Source organism: Hesperophylax consimilis, chromosome 17, assembly GCF_061612785.1.
Source record: "Hesperophylax consimilis isolate HC1 chromosome 17, BYU_Hcon_1.0, whole genome shotgun sequence".
Taxonomy (NCBI): Eukaryota; Metazoa; Arthropoda; class Insecta; order Trichoptera; family Limnephilidae; genus Hesperophylax; species Hesperophylax consimilis.
In genome coordinates, this window is record NC_142852.1 from 14,027,681 (window position 1) to 14,049,000 (window position 21,320).

Below are 21,320 nucleotides of genomic sequence, written 5' to 3' on the forward strand. Positions count from 1 at the left end.
TTTGATGACTCCTCCAGGTTACCCTTTCCTGAAGGATGCACATCGGTCGACTACGCTGATGATAAGTTGTATCTGGTCTCGGGGGACAGCAGAAGGGAAGTGGAAAGAAAGGCTGAAGAAGGTTTGCGAGCAATCCTCAGTTGGGGTGAGAGGAACAAGTTGAACTTTGCCCCCCAAAAGACCGTGGGACTCTTGATGAAAGGCACCCTCAGTAGAGGAAGAAATCCTTTCATCAGAATGGGAGCCTCCACTATTCAATTTGCAGACTCTGTAAAATATCTTGGTGTAACACTAGATCGATCGTCTTCCTTTTTAACTCATGTTAAAGAGGTCTCCAGCAAGGCCCAGGCCCTCTTCTTGAAACTGAGAAGAATCTCTACAGCTGAGTGGGGGTTGCGATCCCCAGCGCTGCGACTACTTTATAGGGGTACATACGTGGCGCAAGTCTCGTATGCTGCCTCTGTGTGGGAGCACCGTTTGGGGAATTCGCTTATACTCTCGGCTCTCAAGAGGGGTCAGCGAACCCCCTTGCTGGCGCTCTCCGGTGCTTATAGAACCGTTGCTTCAGACGCTTTGCCCGTGTTGGCCGGTATTTTGCCAATCGATCTAGAAATTAGGGAGGTTTTAACGAAGAAAAAGTTGACCAGGGGACTCCCCGCTACCCATCTCGGCGTAACTCTTACGCCAGGCGGTGTCGGGACTCTTCCTGGACTGCTTAGACAAATGAGTGATTTGTCACTCAACGAGTGGCAATCTCGCTGGGATAGGTCGAATATGGGAAGATGGACTTTCTCCTTCTTCCCATCAGTTAAAAGCAGAATGGAAGGAGCCCACATTAAATTGGATCATCACATGACCCAAATTTTGTCAGGACATGGTGAGTTCAGGGGGAGACTACATAGACTCTCCCTGTCCCCACATCCAAACTGCGCGTGTGGTAGTTCTGATCAAACCGCTGAGCACATTTTGTGGCACTGTGAGATTATGATGGATGCAAGAGATGAATTATTGGCCGGTTTGGAAGTAACAACGAGACCGGTTTGGAACTCCGATCTCGTCTCGAACAAAGTGAATTTCGAGTGTCTGAGGAAGTATACAAAGATCTGGGTTGAGAGATGGTCTGATCTTAGAGTCGAGTACTAGACTAAAATCGATAGCTTTAACGCCAGGTGTTGCTCCTGGACACAATGGACTACGAGACAATTGTTTTCATGTACATATTTATAACTGTTTTTTTTTTCTTTTTCTTTCTGTTTATTTACTGTATTTTCTGTTCCTGATTATACTAATGTTTATTATTTGCATCTAATGTTTACTTTCTATCTCTTATTGCAGGTTATTTTGGATATTTTGTAACAGACTGATTCTGCTTATAATTTTTTTAAGATTTTCTTTTATTTTTATACACTGCTTTGTATCTTGTTCTTTCTTTTCTACTATAGAGTGACCTGCTTGCTGGTAGTAGCACTGAACTTATATTTTTCTTGTGTCAGTCCGGCGTACCCCAACTCTGGGGTGACAGAAGACCTCGTCCGTGCATATCAAACTTCAAGATCAAATCACGATGAGGGATCTGTGTCATCGTCTGCTCGCAGCGCCTCCCCTGAGGTCAGGAACTGGACTGAGGATGGGCCGAACGTGGATCGGCAACCTTCCGCCCTGCCTCCAGGTATTCCGACGCTTTCTCCTCATGGTCTTCGGGATATTCCCAACCCCAACTCACACTTCTCGTCGAGGCACAACCGGTTTCCTGGCTTAGGGGCGCGGAACCTGATTCTCGTGAAGCCAATCCAACGCCCAGCTTTCTCTCCCTAGGTCTGCCTGTTAGTGGGTATCGACACCCCCTTCACCACAGAAAGAGGCGCATACTTTACCATTTTTCTTTTTTGTTCTCTTTGTAGGTGGCTGTGTATTATTTTAATTCTTCTCTACCTATTGTTGACATTTTGTAAATGTGTTTTTATTATATTAACCAAGTAGAATAGAACTTACTAAAATTATTAAAACACAGCACTTGCATACTGCGAATAACATCGTATGCATGGACATTTTGGAGGTCTTGTTTTGAAATTTTAAATGTAGATTCGTTTTTTAAAAAATTAGCGTCCTTGCGAGAGCTCTGAAGGGGTACCATCAGTACCTAAAACAGGGCGGGGAAGTGGTGGGCCTCCTCCAAAATGCTTCTTGTTGGCTGACTGATGACTGACTGCTCGCTGCGTCGGGCCAATTTATACAGACCGGCCGATGGCATCAGTAGATCGCAGGTAAAATGATGACAACTCACTCAGTCTGGATGCTACTGGAATTTTCGTTGGCGCTGAAATTATGTCTAAGCAACAGGTTAGAACCTTTTAGTGAGTTCGCGTAATGTGCTAGACCAACTCGCAACGTATTGTTGAAGTAGTTCCAGACGTCGGTAGCTCATAGACAGGTAGCTCGTTTTGTTTACCTTTAGCGAGACAATCTAGATGAATCTACGATCGCTACAACTTTAATATATGACATGTCTTGTCCCTAAATAGATAATCTACGTTAAACCATATATTTTAACTCTAACGGCGCAAAGCAGTCTTTTTAGGGTGAATTACATAAATACAAAAAAAAATAAATCTTCAAGTCTTTTGGAATACCAAACATATAAAATGTATATTTTTTAATTTACGCCCGTCGGATTTTTACATAAAACAAGTTAAAATATATTATTTTACAAAGTGCATTTAAATAACCGAAATAAAAATAATAAAAGACATAGTAATGAATTGATTTCCAGGGCTATGTAGCTTTTTGACTGGGGAATTAACGTTATAGTCTGTTTGCGATGAATAAATAAAGAACAACTCTGGAAGCCTCGCTTTCCAATATGGTACTCGGAACGTTATAAGCTTATTTTAATCCGGCACATCTATTGAGCCATTAACTATTTTGTTTATAAGTACCAAACCGCTTGATGTTTTTTTTGCCAGGAAAGCGGTTAAATTAAGTCATTTCATTATTATCATAATTAATTTGTTCAATATGTGTGAATACTTTTAAATAAATTAACCTTAAAATGTTCGTTTTTTCCAAAAGAAAATAAAAACATTCCCGGGTTACAAATAACCTGACAAAATTTGAAAATCTCCTACTATCACCACAGTAAGCGGAAATATTTGCTTGTGTTAAAAAATAGTTAAGACTGAGTGTTGTTGTTGATCCAAGATAAATAGGAGCTGACCCTGACGTAAACATCAGGTTTACCCTTGGCGCAAGGTTCTCCTCTGGAGACGATACCGACCAACACATTTCCATCGGCGAGTGGGCTACCGGAGTCTCCCTAAAAAATAATTTATTTTCTTTAGTAAAAACAAAGAGGAATGTGAACAACATAAGATGCTGGTATGCAAATTGTGAGAACTCGTCTATTTGATCAATTGAACCATTGAAAATTAACTATTTGATGAATATCATCATCACGGCAATAATAGTGGATGGTAATAATTGGACAGAAACTTTTTCGAAAGCAACTGTATGTATTTCACTTGTTTCAAAATGGTTAAAATACAACAAACTTCTCTTAAATAGTTTAAACTACAACAAAACATTTTACTTACCTTTTTATAAAAACATACGAAACTAACCAAAAGAAAAACTTAAAATTAGAATCCATAATACAACTTGCAATCGAGAAATGTGCTTCCTGTGCAACGAACTCGCTAATGTCAAAAATATTAAATATTTAGGAGTATCAATAGATATTAATCTTAATTGGAAATCACATATTAATCAAACCACTTCTAAACTAAAATATCTTAATGAATGAAGAAAACATACACTTAGTAAGACACCACTTTATTTTTGAATTAATAACAATAGCCTGTGATGTGATGTGTTTAGTGTCTTACCATCTGACCCTACATCTAAATATTTAGATAGTATAAAATGTGCTATAAAAAATTCTAAAAACTCCATTTTTCAGGATGATTCTTATAACCAAACAAAGTTTTTAACAAAAAACCCCAAAGCACCAAAACTTTACGGATTTCTGAAAATCCATAAAAGTAATTGCCCCATTCGCCCTGTAGTGTCCTGTTGTAATTCCCCCAATTTTAAATTATCTTCATTTATAACAAAAGTATTTAACGATGCCAATGTGTTTTTCCCAAAATATACTATCAAAAACTCATTAGCATTAATCGATGAACTAAAGGACCTGGTTCTTCCCAGTAATTGCAAATTAATATCTTTCGATGTAGTCAACTTATTCCCTAATGTACCTGTCACTGAAAGCAAAACCCTAATTTCTAATTTACTGAATAATTCTCACTTGTCTAAAGATTTAGCTAATGATTTATCTCGTCTTTTTAATATTTGTTTGAATCAAAATTACTTCCAATACAATAATGTTATTTACCAGCAGAGAGAGGGACTAGCAATTGGCGCTCCTACAAGCCCCCTTATCGCTGACATCTTTATGAATAACTTAGAAAACAATATTTTTGATTCAAATTCACCTCTCTTAAAGAATATTTTACTATGGAGAAGATATGTTGACGATGTTTTTTGCATTTGGACAGGCACTGAAAGACAATTAAACTCTTTTCTTAAAATATTAAACTCCTTTCACAAACAAATTCAATTCACTGTAGAATTAGGTACAAACTTAACCTTGAATTTTCTAGACCTAACTTTAAGTATAATTAACAATAAATTTGTATTTAATATCTATCGTAAGCCCACGTATACTGATATTACAATTCACAATTCATCCAACCATCCTATATCCCACAAACATTCAGCATTTCACTCCATGATTCATAGATTGGTTACCGTTCCGTTGAATAATAATAATTTTTGCAACGAATTATCCATCATTAAACAAATCGCTTTAAACAACGGGTATGATACAAAATTAATAGACAATATTCTTAATAAAAAATTGAAACAAATAGCATCAAATAAATTCCTATTTAACAAATCTTATAACCCTAATAATATAAATATAAATCAAACATTCCAATGGCGTAGAGTTCTGTATACAAATAACTTTTCTTCTTTAAGCGTTAAAAAATTCCCATCTGAAATAAAACCCGCTTTTTACACTAATAATAATTTAGGTAAATACTTAATTCATACTAAAGATAAAGACGACAAACTAAGCCACTCGGGCATATATAAACTTAATTGTAATGATTGTTCTGCTTTTTATATCGGAAAAACGGCCCGGAATGTCAACTTAAGAGTAAAAGAACATTTACGATGTTTAAACAATAATGCCTTTTCAGAATTCGCGAATCATTTAATAGAATCTAATCATTCATTCGATAAAATCTCGGGAACTAAAATATTGCATAAAAATGGATCTGGAATTAGATTAAACAACTTAGAAGCCCTTGAAATAAAAAAAGCAGTTAATAATAATTTAAATATAATAAATAACCAAATTAATTTATCTGATAGTCCCATATTAAATTTATTCCGCCGCTGAAACTGTTATTTCCTTCCCCCCCACCCTCCTCATCATCCTTAATAATTTGTCTCCACATTTTCTATTTGCATCTCTTTCTATCTGTTTTGTATCTCTTTCACTCATTGTTTTCATTTACCTATATTTATATGTGCCTGTATCTAATTTGCTTTAGTTGATATTTAGTCCTGATGAAGCTTGGGACAAGCGAAACCCGGTTTTAAAGGCTATTGTTATTAATTCAAAAATAAAGTGGTGTCTTACTAAGTGTATGTTTTCTTCATTCAATATGTCACACCCCAAAGTATTTGCTTCCTTCGAAAATAAAATATCTTACCTAGGAACATATTTTAAAGACTCAAGGAAATTTTAAACGCTGAAAAATTGAAAATGATCTACTTCTCCCTGGTGCAATCTGCAATCACTCATGGCATAATAGGATGGGGTGGTGCACCTGATACATTTATTAAGCCTTTACAAATAATTCTAAAACACATAATTAAAGTCATATATAACAAAAATAAAACATTCTCGACCGTCCTATTATACAAGGAATCTAAATTATTTATATTACAAACTATGAAATATTTATTTAAAAACAAAAATAATTTCAAAATAAATGAAAACCGAATGGGCAAAAGAACAAATAATATATTTTACACCCCCCAAACCAATACTAAATTAATGCCAACACATGGCAGTTTCCTCGTACATTTAACCATCTACCACTACAAACTCAAATGATAAATAAAAAGATAGAATATATTAAAGAGGTACAATTATGGCTGATTGACGCAGATATTGAAACGCTTTTACTATAAATATATTGATCCTTTCTACAACTCACTTGATGAAACTTTATAAACTATTGTACATCATGTTTTCTCTTTACTTTTTATAATAACTATAAACAAAAAATAACTTTTTCTGCTAATGTATACAGGGTGTATCGGCACTAACCCGACAAACTTTAACCAGCTATTCCTTAGCACATTTGGAGTAAAAAATGTTATGTACACTTTGCTGTCCGGTAACATTTTTTTTCTTTTAAAAACAAAAAATAAATAAAATTTCCACACTCCGCTACTGCCCACAGTATAGGGGTAAAATAATTGGCAACGCCGCGCTACTGTCATCTCTTTCACACATATTCTGTCTCAAGTCCCGTGTGGTTCCCGCCACCCCGTCTCGTATCAGTGGTCAGTGCTGTTTTGGGAGTTCGCATGTCATCAAGTTTCTAGTTTCGTTTTTGTTTTGTTATCTAAGTTTTTACTGTTGAAATATGCCCCTCAATTATCCACCTGCCGAGCAAGCAGATATTGTTTTTGTTTATGGATTTTGCAATGGAAATTCACGAGCAGCCGTAAGGGAGTATCGCATGAGGTTTCCTGGAAGACGCGTCCCACACCATGCTACCTTTGTCCAGGTTTGTACCCTATCAATTGTTTATTGAAACTATTTACATTCATTGATAATGCCAAAAAGCGCTTTTGAAATTTAAACTGGGAACATTAAAAACATAACAAGGGGCCACCAACTTTAAAAATGTAAATTGTACTTTAGGTGATTTGTGTTCAGTGGTCACTAAACGGCGTTTTAAAAAGTTAATTAATTTTAATCTCTAATAAATGCATCATTCACTGCAATTGAATTCACTCCCTTTCTCACCATGGGATTATTTAAATTACTTGAATTCAATTTCACCCCTGTGAATCCAAGATATCAACCGTACCTAGTTAAGAAAATTATAATTTAAAACACTTTGTTATACATTTTACTATAAAAAAATGAAATAAATGAAGAGAAAACGTAAGTTTTCTGATATGTGCCTAAAATAAGTGTTCTTTAAAAATAAAATGAGTGAAAAAGCCCGCGATTGTTTATTTGACATTATTACTGAGCTGAATAATAAAAGCAGTTGTTATTTGTTGTTTTGTTTCAGATGTATCAACAATTGCGTGACTGTGGCATCGGACGGATTGAAGGCGCCGGCGGAGGACACAACATCGTTCCTGTGGCAGTTGAGGAGAGAATCCTGAACTTAATTACCGAAGACCCCACGCTGTCCGTGCGTCGGGTCGCTCTGATGATAGGACACAGGGAACACATGGCGGTATGGAGAGTTCTGAAGAAGCACGGGCTCAAACCTTTTCACTATAGGCGCTGCCAAGGCCTCATGGAGAATGACCACTTTTCCAGAGTCGTGTACTGCAGAAGAATGCTGCATAATGTCATAAGAGATGCAGACTTCATGAAAAACATATTGTTTACCGACGAAGCACAGTTCACTAAAACAGGAGTGCTAAATGTGCACAACTTGCACCATTGGGCTGAACAAAACCCCAAGCTTGTTCGGGAGTCGTCGAGCCAGGACAGATTTTCCATCAACATGTGGGCAGGAATCCTGGGAAATCAAATACTCGGTCCAATCGAGTTGCCTCCCAGACTAAATGGACCGATGTATTTGGAGTTCTTACAAGTGCAACTGGGCGAGATTCTGGAAGATGTGAACCTCGAATTACTACGGAGAATGTGGTTCCAGCACGATGGAGCCCCACCACACTATTCGATTGCCGTGCGGAACTACTTGGATGTCGAGTTTCCTGGTCGTTGGATAGGCCGTGGAAGTCCGGCCATTGCTTGGCCACCAAGATCACCCGACCTGACCCCCCTGGATTACTACCTGTGGGGGGCTCTCAAGGAAAAAGTGTATGCTAAGCCAATAGCCTCAAGAGAGCAACTGCTCGAACGAGTGATGGAAGCCGCTGCAGAAATTAAAGCAAATCCTGCAAACTTAAATAATCAAAATATAACAAGACTACACGCTTGCATCGAAAATAATGGTAGTCACTTCGAACAAATGCTCCAATAAAAAAATTAACATAAACTACATGTCCGCATTTTCATTTATTATTTATTGGTAAAATTCTCACAATGTCATTCATTTACACATCAATATTACCTACATATCAATATTTAATAAAATCTGTAGAAGAGTATGCCCGTCGGCATTCAACAAGTTTTTCGACAAGTGTGTCGAAAAGCGTCTTCTCTCTTTCCTACACACTAAATATTAATGGTTAAAAATGAGACGACTGATGCTTGTAAGCGCGCCAATACGTAAAAACAACGAAACTCGAATAAGAATTGCCAGGTGGGTTTTTTAATCGCTTTAATCTGACTTTAAACAATAATTAAACACGTAAAAATTATTTAATATAATATTACAGTACAGTACTTTGAACCTTCGCAATAAATTTATTTGATTTTAAGTTTAGTTTGTAGAACTCCATTTCAATTTAGAGATTTTTTTTATTTTAACAGTCTTATTAAAAAATTTATAAAAACAGTGTGTTTATAAACAAGTTCTGCTAGTTGTAATTATTATTACGCGTGACAGCTGTTTCACCTTCTGACGGCATTATCAAACTTTGGTAAAGCCACTTACAGACGACGTAAGTGATAACTTTCTTTTTTTATTATTCTGGCTTTATTGATTTCCGAGTAAATTGTCGTAAATTATTATTTGCTAATCCCAATATTATTTGCTAATGCTAATAATTAAGTGAAATTTTAAACAATGCAATAATAGGATTATTGCATTGTTAATTTCACTTAATGTCGTTGGTATTTCCAACTGATGACTCAGGGGTTTATTTCCCTGAATAATTAAGTATTTTGGGGTCTAATTATTATGCATTTCATTACATCCGATAATTTAAACAATTTTTATGTTGAATTGGGGTAAGTTTTATGGCTAAGGGAAGGAGTGGAAGGTGAGGAAGTACCTGGATATTCAGATCTGGTCACCAAATACGGCTAGTCATTTCAAGCAACGTTTAAATTCTAAACCTGGATATTCAGATCTGGTCACCAAATACGGCTAGTCATTTCAAGCAACGTTTAAATTCTGAACCTGGATATTCAGATCTGGTCACCAAATACGGCTAGTCATTTCAAGTAACGTTTAAATTCTAAACCTGGATATTCAGATCTGGTCACCAAATACGGCTAGTCATTTCAAGCAACGTTTAAATTCTGAACCTGGATATTCAGATCTGGTCACCAAATACGGCTAGTCATTTCAAGCAACGTTTAAATTCTAAACCTGGATATTCAGATCTGGTCACCAAATACGGCTAGTCATTTCAAGCAACGTTTAAATTCTGAACCTGGATATTCAGATCTGGTCACCAAATACGGCTAGTCATTTCAAGTAACGTTTAAATTCTAAACCTGGATATTCAGATCTGGTCACCAAATACGGCTAGTCATTTCAAGCAACGTTTAAATTCTGAACCTGGATATTCAGATCTGGTCACCAAATACGGCTAGTCATTTCAAGCAACGTTTAAATTCTAAACCTGGATATTCAGATCTGGTCACCAAATACGGCTAGTCATTTCAAGCAACGTTTAAATTCTGAACCTGGATATTCAGATCTGGTCACCAAATACGGCTAGTCATTTCAAGCAACGTTTAAATTCTAAACCTGGATATTCAGATCTGGTCACCAAATACGGCTAGTCATTTCAAGCAACGTTTAAATTCTGAACCTGGATATTCAGATCTGGTCACCAAATACGGCTAGTCATTTCAAGCAACGTTTAAATTCTGAATTAATTAATCAATTACGAAAAAGCGTGGGGTTAAGAATATTTTTTTTAAATTATAGTTGTAATTTATTGTCGATTTTTTAAAAAAATTGCGATATTTTAAATAAAATTTAATAATTATTGTTTAAATAAATTAGCAATCTGGCAGCATTCATTTGCAGGTGGTCAATCCAATGCAGTCATGACGTTTGTGTGAGTGCTTTCCTTTGTCTCAGTGTGTTGCGCAGCAGTTTTATATGAACCGTTTTTTGATTCATCGGGATTGTTTTTAAAACTATACATTCTTTGTACCTTCAAATTAGTGGAAATAAACTTAAGTGTGTCAAGCTGCTCGTTATATTCCGGTAATTCTGGAAGGCTTTTAACATAAGCAATAATATTCATAAATCACATTCCGCGAAGTTGTAAATAACTAAATTTATTAAAAAATATACGTTGTAGGATAGCCTAGCAAGTAACATTTTGACAGAGCACTTACGGTGATTTAAAAAACAACGGCGCTGTTCAAATAATCCAATTATTATTATTGATAAGTACCTAAGTGAGGAAAATTGTTTTTAAAAGTGCTCAGAATTATTGGACTTCGATTATAAATTCAGGAAATCTACTAATTAGTTTCTTAGTTTCAAAATTAGACTATTTATTACGTGAAACGCGTAAGAGGTGAAACCAAAGCATTCCAGAGGTGAAACAATTTAGATACAAAAATAAAACTGATGTGTACAATACAAGAAGACAATCAGTGATTCGCATACGAAAAATGTGAATAATCATTATTGTTAAATAAAATATTTCTTTTCTGGTACTGGATTATGTAATACGGGCTTCGTTCGCAGCAACACGCGAGAGTTGCGATGTTGCTTTCAAATTTTGACAAAGGATAAAACAGTGGTGACATGTGGTGAAAATATGTTTAATTAATTTTTTATTAAAAAAAAACGTTACCGGACAGCAAAGTGCACATAACATTTTTTACTCCAAATGTGCTAAGGAATAGCTGGTTAAAGTTTGTCGGGTTAGTGCCGATACACCCTGTATTATACTTTAGGTACTTGAAATATAGTAATCGTTTTATATTACCCACACTCAGGCAGTGCCTTAGTGGGTTTTCATTTCTTGTGTATACTATTTGGTATTATATATTATGTTATTATATACTATCTATTAATATGTACAATATGTGTAAAGAAATGAAAATAAATAAATTTAAAAAAAAAAATAATATTAAAAAAAAAATACATGGAGCAAACCGGTGAGTTTGTATGTTGAAAAATTGGAAGAGGTGGGATTGGACTTGAAATTGATTGATGTAAAAAAAAACCTGTTGTATACTGATGACGCAGTGCTGATTTCAGACAGCACGGAAGATCTACAGTCTCTCGTGTCTAGGATTAACCGAGTATGTATGAAGAATGGGTTAAAATTATTGTAAATAAGTCTCAAGTCATGGTGTTTAAAAGATAGAGTACGAAAACAGTGTACAATATAGTTGTGAATGAGGAATACTTGTAGAAGGTGGATGGATGAGTTTGTGTATTTGGGAAATATATTTACGAGAGATCGAAACGCCGAGAGGGATATTGACGAAATGGTAAATGCAGAAAACTCTAGTAATGGAGGAGTGAACCCGGTTGGCGCTAACAAAATATATCATGAGGCGTACAGGTACGTGGTGAAAATCATTGTGAGTAAGATTAAGAAAAGGATGCTTTCACCGTTTGGGAATGAACGAATGAACGAAGAAATTAGTGTTTGAAATGAGAATATTTGACGCGAAGGTGAAAAAAAGGCCATTTTTAATTTCCATTCGGGCATCAAACAGTATGTATGAGACGATGTATGAATTAAATGAAACAAGGAGCATGTACCAGAACGGAGTGGGAATTTTCAAAGAAATTCTAACGAAATATGTAAAATTCTAAAATATTAAAAATTGAACCTACAGAAATTTTTGAAAATCTGCCGAATTTATTTCAAACCCGCCAATATTCACTAAAATTTACCCAAGATTTGGAAATTTCGTACACAGGTGGCGAATTTTTCTTCGGTATTTTCACAAACTATGAATACCGTTGCCAAAGACATCATGAAAACAAAATTATTATAAATAAGTTTTGCAAAAATACCCCACATAAATGGGAAGTTATGTACTCGAAAAAATGTATAAGTCATCCGCCATTTTGCCTCTAGACCTTACAAAAAACAACACCTAAATAATGTATGGCTTACTCTGCAAGCTCCCTCGCCAACCTTGGTGAGTGTGCACACGTTAGTCTCGTCTACGGTGATACTAGTGGACTTGTTTTTACAGTCTTCATCAGAGATGGTGAGAAGAGTAATCTTCTGGAGGGTTTTGGAGCGTGTTCCAGACTGAAAAATAATGTAAATCATTATTTGAGTTTTCAAAGTCTGTTCAATAAAAAACATTGGTAAAATTCACTGATTTTTATTTACAACGGAAAAATCACATGATGATTTTAAAGATCTACTCTAGAAATGGTCCGATCTCCCTGTTGGTCTGCAAAAATCTGCTTGCTCTGTGATTTGTGATGGAAGACGGAATATTCTAGTAAACACGTCATCACGTATATTAAAAACAATACTTGATATTTTCAAATAATAGTTGGAAGTGAATTCACGCTGTGAGTTTTCAACAGATCTCTCCGTTTTCGGAATTACCCCAGTGCAGCAATTAATTTTAACATAAACTTCATCATATGTTTTCGATCGCTTCGCGGTGCTATGTTTAGGCCCCAGTGTAAGGGTGCTACATTAGTTTTTTAAAATAGAGTACTCCTGCTACACAATGGCAGGGCAAAATAAGACGGGAAGTAGGTTTGAGTGCCAGCCAAACCTAAGACAATTCACGGCTAGCTCAAAGCACCATATTGAGTTGTCCCAGGCCAGGGAACAGCTATCTTGTTCTGATTACTTCATATATGTTAATAATAACATAGTGATTTTATCAAGTGTATATTATGGTAGGGCTCAACACAAAGGAGATGTACACAGATGATTTCAAGCTCATACATACAGGTTCATGAATTACAATACGGGTACATGTATTCTATACCTCATCTCTCCTATCATCTCTCTCCTCTGGTGAATTATAAACAGTAACTCGGCACTGAATTGTTATCAAAGCAAATGAAGGGTAGCATATTTAGTTCTTTAGTCAGATTCGTAGTAGGATCCAGCCAGGGGTCCATCCTACAATTCTTGTCAAAAGCTGGTGACTAGTACATCCACAGCTAGTTTAGTTCTGAGACGCCGATTTGTAAGGCAGCACTAACTTGTGATGATTCAAAGCGGTTTTGTAACAGCGGACTTCGACTTACACTTTGTACCTTGGTCATTGAAAAGGTCTGTTCTTTCACATTTATTATATTTCTTATGTAATCTATTAAAATATTCCTAGCTCATGAAATTGCACTAGTTCATAAAAATGAGACTCGGCAATAATAAAAGAAACTTGCAGCAAATTCCAAAGAATTTTATTAAAAGTATATTGTTCAAAATATTTACTCATTTAGACATACATGCAAGACCGCTGTACTTGGATGTATTATTGGATGTATTATTGGAGTATTATGTAGTATTATTGTTTTTTTTCGTAATCCCAAAACCTACCTCCCGTACCCTGTCTAGCGCGCGAAGTTCGCTTGCTGCTTTCTGTAGAATTAAAATTGTGGCTTCACGCAGTTCGCCGCCCACTTTCCACTGCTCGCTTATAGTAATAAGCATTGCATTGTTTATGAAAAATTAACGGTGCACTTAGAAGGTTTCGGCATGAAGAGCAAATGAACGAAGAAAAGAATTATAAAAGTATGTAATTAGTTGAAGAGCTGTGTGCTCGGACAATGCTCACCTTGGTATGTCCCCATCCAGTTAGCGTGACTTGGACTCCGCCGCCAGTAGAGCTGGTAGGCAGAGCGATGAAGCCGACGCTAGTGCTGGTGGTGATAGGCTCGCTGGTGGTAAGGATGGCGATATCATTGGCCCAGGCATGAGTTTTATTGTAGTTGGGGTGAATGGTGATTTTTGACATCAGGTATTTGGTACCTCCTGAGTTCAGGTATATGCTTCCAACGATGATCATCAATTCATCAGCTTGGCGGCTGTTGGAAATGATACAAATATTGAACTAAAATTTGGGAAGGCGGGTACGGGTACCGCCGCCCAGGGAACCATTCTGCCATAGGTCACCCCAAGTAGTTCGCTACGTTTGGTTACTTATCCCGAGGTCGATCTTTATACCTCTACAGTCGGGCTTTTATTAATTCATATGTCTGTTACTCCAGGACAATAGCAAGGACTTAATAGTTGTCGCTGTTACTCCAGGACAATAGCAAGGACTTAATAGTTGTCGCTGATATTTTCATCTTTAATTTAGACACATTTACAGCTTAATTAATTCTGCTCTTTCAAGTAAATGTAAATAATTTATAAATATGATTGAGCAGCAGTATTCATTACATATTTTGTATTTCAACAGTTCTTTCATAAATATTTTTAATTGTGTTATACTGTGGTTTAGTTCAAGTTTAAGTAGCTGTTGTTTTTAATAAAATCTTATTATAAAAACCCAATTGGGCGTTAATAAAAAAATAAAAGGATCCGACCAACTACAATCGCAGTTCAGTGAAATCATGACTACATTCAGATGCACTGTAATGTGCAGTGTACGGAGCTAGATTTTACAAGTTTTGAATGCATTTCAATACTGTCCATGAAAATTCCTAAGTAAAACGTTGATATTGTAGATGTCTGTTATTTATTTCATATATAATTTTCAGTATTTTATTTGGCTTTGTGATATTTACAAAATATTACCCGGGTTCTAAGGGTGAAAATATACAAATAAATCATCAATTCTTAAATTCGTATCACGTGAGGTTTTATTATAACATTACAAATTAATTCTGAAACAAACATTTGACGAAGAAAACAGCAAAATGTCCAAATAAGTCAAAAGTCATTCATCCCAAAACTAGATATCGGAGATACAGCATATTGACACATTACGCGACGCGCACTTGGCACGGATAGCTGCCTACACGTGAGGTCAAAACGCTGAAACTCAAGCATTCTGTCTCCCGCACCGAGACAGACTTACAATTCCACACTGAAGGCCCTGAGGAAAAGAAATTCCTTGAGGGCCAATGTCTTCTCTGGGGATGTCGTGTGGAGGATCATTTAGAGAAGAGGAAGGAGTGAACATGGATCTTGAAGAGACCCATGTTGTTTGAAGGAGGAAACACAGAGGCTTTCAATCGATCTACAGTCGAGCTGTTAAACTCAAGAACGATTCGTAGAAGCGATACGTTCTCATGTGAAAAATGTCGACCGTGTACAAATGTAGGGCAAGCGTTTGGCGTATTTCCTGAATATGCACCGGTGCTGGACGCTAGTTCTAGTGGCAAAACAGCGTATTTGGCAGAATGCTGTATTTTAAGTTGAAATGTTCTGTCATGACAGAAGTGTGCTTTCGCAGTAACATAATTGTGCCATTGTTCTTGGAAAGTAACTACATAAAACAAATAAAAGAGACACATTAATGAAGAAGAAGAATACATTAAGAAAGCTAAACGAAACATGAAACAGAACAACGGTCTAAACTGCGAATCGAACACATGATCTACCGGAACAAGGCCTTTAACGACTCGGACATCAGGACCCTATTATTTTACGTCGAAATTGTCGATCTCATATTTCAAATTCAGAATAAAAAAATTATCTTTCAACAATTTTTTTTACATATTATTGGCAGCTTTATATTTTTAATTGTTTAATTATGAGATATGAAATAAATACAAAATGAGATCGACAAATACGACGTAGGTCCATGTATATATAAGAAGGTTTGCTTACCGTATAACGCAATGTGCAGCTGTGAGGACGGTGTGTGCATTCACAATGGAGCCTCCGCAAAGAAACTGGTTATTGATGTCCCTCAAGGACGCCATGTAGGGAAACTCATCGACTTCTGCATCTGTTCCTCCGACCACACGCCATTGGATTTCATTGTCAGCAGTGGGCGCAGCTAGAAATACACATCCATTTTAGTTTAATGTATATTTTTTACATTATCTCCTTTTTTAGTTTTTTTAATGTTAAACCGTACAACTGCTTCCAGCAATCTAGAGCCAGTGAGACTATGGCGTCCCCAATTAGTGTATGTTGTGATGCTGAAGGAAGGGAAGGAGACGCGGTAGAGGAAAGTGTGGAAATTCTTGACAATTCAGATCTGATCACCAAACACGGCCAAAGCCACTTCATGCATCCTTTCAATTCTGAATGGTGATTTTACACGAGGGCGATACTGAGAGTATCTTTCACTCTCAAACGTGCAGAAATAACAGAAATTAAACGAATAAAATTAGCTCGCGCACAGCGGGATTTTAACCCGCGACCTCCAGCTGGCCAGTCAAGAGCCTTTTCCCTCGAACTAAATCCCAAAAAGAAACTGGAACTTATAGACCTAGTACTACGTCGATCGATTGTAAACAATCACAAAATCTACAGGAAACTGTTAATCTGTTTGCTGAGTTTTTTGGTGGTGTATATGTTGGTAAAAGTGTAGACCGTAAGTGCTCTTGCTCTAATTTGGTTGAGAATCTTGATATATCTGACTGTACAGTAACTAAAGAGGACGTTATATATAAGCTGAAGAGTCTCGATTCCCGCAAATCCGCATGACCCGATAAAGTTCCACCTAGATTCCTAGTTAATTGTATGCATTCATTGTCACATCCCATACATAAGTTATTTATGAAGTCACTCTCATTTGCGGCATCAAGTGGAGTACCGCAAGGATCTCATTTGGGCCCAATAATATTTTGTTTGTTCGTCAATGACATAGCAAATATTTTTAGTAAAGTCATATATTACTTAATTATTTGCCGATGATCTGAAGATCTACAGAATAATTAAAGATGATAATGATCGCGCTATTTTGCAGTTGAACCTGAATAAACTATTTGCTTGGTGTTCAGAAAATGATTTGCAACAAAATATTGGTAAATGCCAGATTATTAGTTTTTACAAAGGTAAAAATCCTCTTTTCTTATTTCATTAAATCGTCTTTGAGTTTCACAGATTCTAGATCTCGGTGTCTTATTCCACGAAAGTCTGCAGTTTAACTTACACATCGATGAAACTAAAAGCGATGCAATGAGAATGCTCGGTTTTATTTTGAGAATGGGGGCAAAGTTTAAAATGTTTTAACTTTAAAACTTCTATATTGTTCATTAGTACGAAGTAAATTAGAATAAACTTCAACAGTATGGTCACCGTTCTACAAAGTCCATTCTCAAGCCTTAGAAAAGGTACAAAATAAATTTCTTCCGTACATCAATTTTGAAATTAATATTTCCATCGAATTTATAAATTATAATAACAAACGTACCGAAACCATAATTCTCAAACTATCAGATAGAAAAATTCTAACTGATATATTATTTTTATTCAAAATTATCAAATCTCTAATTGACAGCCCTGAATAATTGGAATTAATTTATATGAATGTACCTACCAGAAGGGCCGGTTTTAGTACTATCAGCGCCCTGGGCGAGATTTTTACGGCGCCCCCTAACTGCAATTCAATTCCATACGAAAAAAGGCAATGGGTATAATGGAATAACCGTTTATTAAAAAAAAAACTATTTATTTTAAAAAACTTCACTTTTCTAGCCTTTCTATCGGCGAACTCTTTTATAAGGTTATCAAAATCGATATTTTCAGCAATTTCATTTTCGATTGACAAAGTTGCCAAGTTTGTCAATCTAGATTGTGATATTGTCGATCGCAGATAGGTTTTAATCAGCTTAAGCTTAGAAAAACTCCTCTCCCCACTAGCAACCGTTACAGGTATAGTCAATAATATACGCAATACTATCCACACATTTGGATACAGTTCTTGTAGGTTGCGATCTTTGATAAAATTTAAAACATAAGCAGGGGTAACCACATTCTGATTAGGCAAAAAAGATTTCAGGCTTACGAGTTCATCACACAACATACAACCATCTATATCAGATTTAGAGTCTACAGTTAATTTCAATTGGAGATTACCACAGAGTTTGACAAGGTCGGGTTTTTCCGGAATCTGTTTTATATTGTACAAAAAAGACCAAGATTCCGAGTACTCATTTAACTGTTCAAATCTTTCATTAACTGAAATTAATGTAGTGTCCAAGAGAGAGTTGAAAAATTCAACCTCAAATTTTTTTCTGGAGAAGTTATAGGCTCGTCGTGGGCAGTTTCACCAGCTTGACGCTTAACAAATCGAATTCTTGTTGTGGCTCTAAACACAGGTTCAATTTTTAGTTATTCAGCCAATCCCTTCGCAGTTAAAATGGCGCTTTTAAAGCCAGTATTTCTATATTCTTCCAAGAAAGTGCAACATTTTTTCAACATTTCTGTACATTTACTGATATCCATATCTGTTGATTGTAGAGATTTACTAACGACATTAATTTGAAAAAGTATGTCATACCAAACAACCAACGAAACTATGAAGCTGATATCTTTTAACTGTTCGGCTAGAGTAGTAGCCTCATGAGAGACTCGAACATCAGTTTTCTGAGTTTCAATAGCCAAAGTAATTAAGGCGTCATGGATGGCACTAATTTGATAACGGACTGCTTTAACACTGTTTATTCTTGCTTCCCAACGTGTGTCACTGAGCTTTTTTATAGTATATAATCCCAAATGATCGGTTAGAATTTTCCATCGATGAACAGAAGCTGAAAACAATGTGAACAACCTCTGAAGTACCCCAAACAAAGTGACTGATTTTACGGATGACTTAGCGGCATCGCATAGTACGAGATTGTAGCTATGACAACCACAAGGTACATAAACAGCTAAGGGATTTATGTCCAGAATCCTCCTTTGAACCTCAATATTTTTCCCTTTCATATTCGCTCCGTTGTCATAACCCTGACCCCTACAGTCGTTCAATTCCAGTCCGTGTTTATTTAAAACATCAATAATAACTTCAGTCAGTTTTTCACCAGTCGACTCATTTACAGGTATAAATTTTACGAAATGCTCTTTTACTGATACTTTATCGTCATCTGATGATAAATCAACAAATCGTATTGTCAGTGAAAGTTGTTCTACATGACTAATGTCCGGAGTACAGTCAGCTATAATAGAATAATATTTTGATTTCTTTGCGCGAGATATGATTTCTGACTTTATTTTTTCACCGATCAACTCTATTAATTCATTTTGAATGTCTTTTCCGCAGTAGTGGTCTGAAACATCACCCTTCATAGCTAATCGCAAGTGCTCCTGCATAACTGGATCAAATTTAGCTAGTAGTTGTACTAAGCCCAAGAACTTTCCGTTATTTGGCGTATATAGTTTGTCAGAAGTACCTCTGAACGCCATATTGTTTTCAGCTAAGTAAAGTGTAATATGCATCAATCTAGACAAAACATTATTCCATCTGGTAGGTAGTTTCCTTTCTAATCAAATGTTGCTCTTGGCAATCTATTGTTTTTCCTGTTTTTAATCGTAGTTCAGTATCAACCCATGAAAGGTAAAACTTCTTGTGTGAAGTGCTATTCTCATGATGGCTAGGATCATTATTTAACATGAATGGAGGTAAAACTTTTATTCATTTTAACTAATTATAATGTTCCAAATAAAATATAACAATAAGGAAGGCTAATTTCCATTGATATTGTATTATTTTGAAGCGCCAACGCCGCCAACTCTTTTTGAATAAAAATTAAATATTAAAAAGAGATGGACAATGTTTTTTTATTGTTTTTCTCTATGGTTTAGTGATGGGAATGATCGATATATTTATATAATCGATTTTTTTAAACCGAAACATCAAAAGAATCGAATGATCCATTCGAATGAATCGCTCGGAGTGCGGGAGCAATAGCTACGGACAGGGGCAAAAAATTTTCCGTCGGGGGGGGGGGGGGTAGGATTCGAATATATATTCCGGTTGTAATTTATTTTCATTAGTATGGCAATATTTTTGGTAAGCAGGTACTAGCGAAATTTCAATCACTAATTTTCATTCCTGGCAATGATTCCCTTGTTGTCTGCTAGCAACATTAGTATTTTTCCTGTTGTCCACGAATTTCAAATATGTATGCATATGCAATTAACATTTTTATAAATAATTAATAAGATTCGAATATCTACATACGTACAATCAAAATATATTATAAAATATTATTATACAAGCTTTTTAAGTACAAAGAAAAATATTTTTATGTACATTATTATTGTGCTGTAATTTTCATTTGCTGTACTTTGATATCTGTTTTATATAATATTGTAAGCTCCTGCTGAATAGCTACTTAGTGTAGCCAGTAGGTGCAAATTCCCATTAATAATATTTATAATGTACCTCTTAATAATAAGATAATAATTATATGCCGTTTTGTTAAAAATAACCTCTAAATCTCATGTACGTTGTAGGCGTCTACTAGAACCCAAAACAAACCATTCATTCATTTGTAATTTGTATGCAATTCACACATTATTATTAAGTAAATAAAGTTATTTTACTACAGAAAGCGTTTCATTTTAATTACTAACTAAGAGACACCGATGTTAATTTCTTTCAATTTCAAATAAATTAAATATATTTGTTCGTAGCATAGGTAGCAGATATATTATGTTTATATGAACGAACACATGTCACTTGATGAGTTTAATATATACTGAATATTGTATACTGCCCGAAGAAGCTACGGTTGTAGTGAAACCCGATCAGCATTAAATATAAAAATGGTGTTTGCTAAGTTATTGGTTTATTTTATTTTAAATATACACTACCCGAATGTCCCGAATAGACGATACATAACCTAAAAATAACATAGGTAGGTATTAAACCTTCAATTGTGAAAAACTATCACCATGAAAATCTTTTACACATAAACTATACCTACTGGAAACGTAAATCTTCACCTAAAAGTATTAATTCATAATTTACAATTCACACACGAGGTTGATTATAACATCAACATGCTTCAGTAGGCAGCCAACAATGTACTTCGTTTGTCAAGCAATCTGAGATATTTTGACATCTCGAAATATAACCTCTCGAATGTGAGAATCGATTTGCGTTTTCGAACGAATTTTGACAGTTTGAAAACGATTATCTCGGACTGAACATTCGAATGATTTCTGACATTTCAGAGCGATTGTTTCGATTCCACTTTCGATGACGTTTCAAAACGATTGTCTCGGAGTTGCATTCGAATTAATTATGACCAATCACAACG

General features: G+C 35.7%; 1 protein-coding gene across 1 annotated transcript in view; it reads right to left on the reverse strand.

The window, feature by feature from the left end:
- Positions 1-3,169: 3,169 nt before the first annotated feature.
- Positions 3,170-21,320, reverse strand: part of LOC149416048 (chymotrypsin-2-like) — a 64,662-nt gene continuing 46,511 nt past the window's right edge. Inside the window, exons 5-8 of the mRNA XM_089641862.1 lie at positions 15,931-16,102; positions 13,928-14,177; positions 12,289-12,429; positions 3,170-3,313 (exon numbers count right to left, since the gene is read on the reverse strand). Coding sequence (XP_089497988.1) covers positions 3,170-3,313; positions 12,289-12,429; positions 13,928-14,177; positions 15,931-16,102 — 707 coding nt within the window. The remainder of the gene's footprint in view (positions 3,314-12,288; positions 12,430-13,927; positions 14,178-15,930; positions 16,103-21,320) is intronic.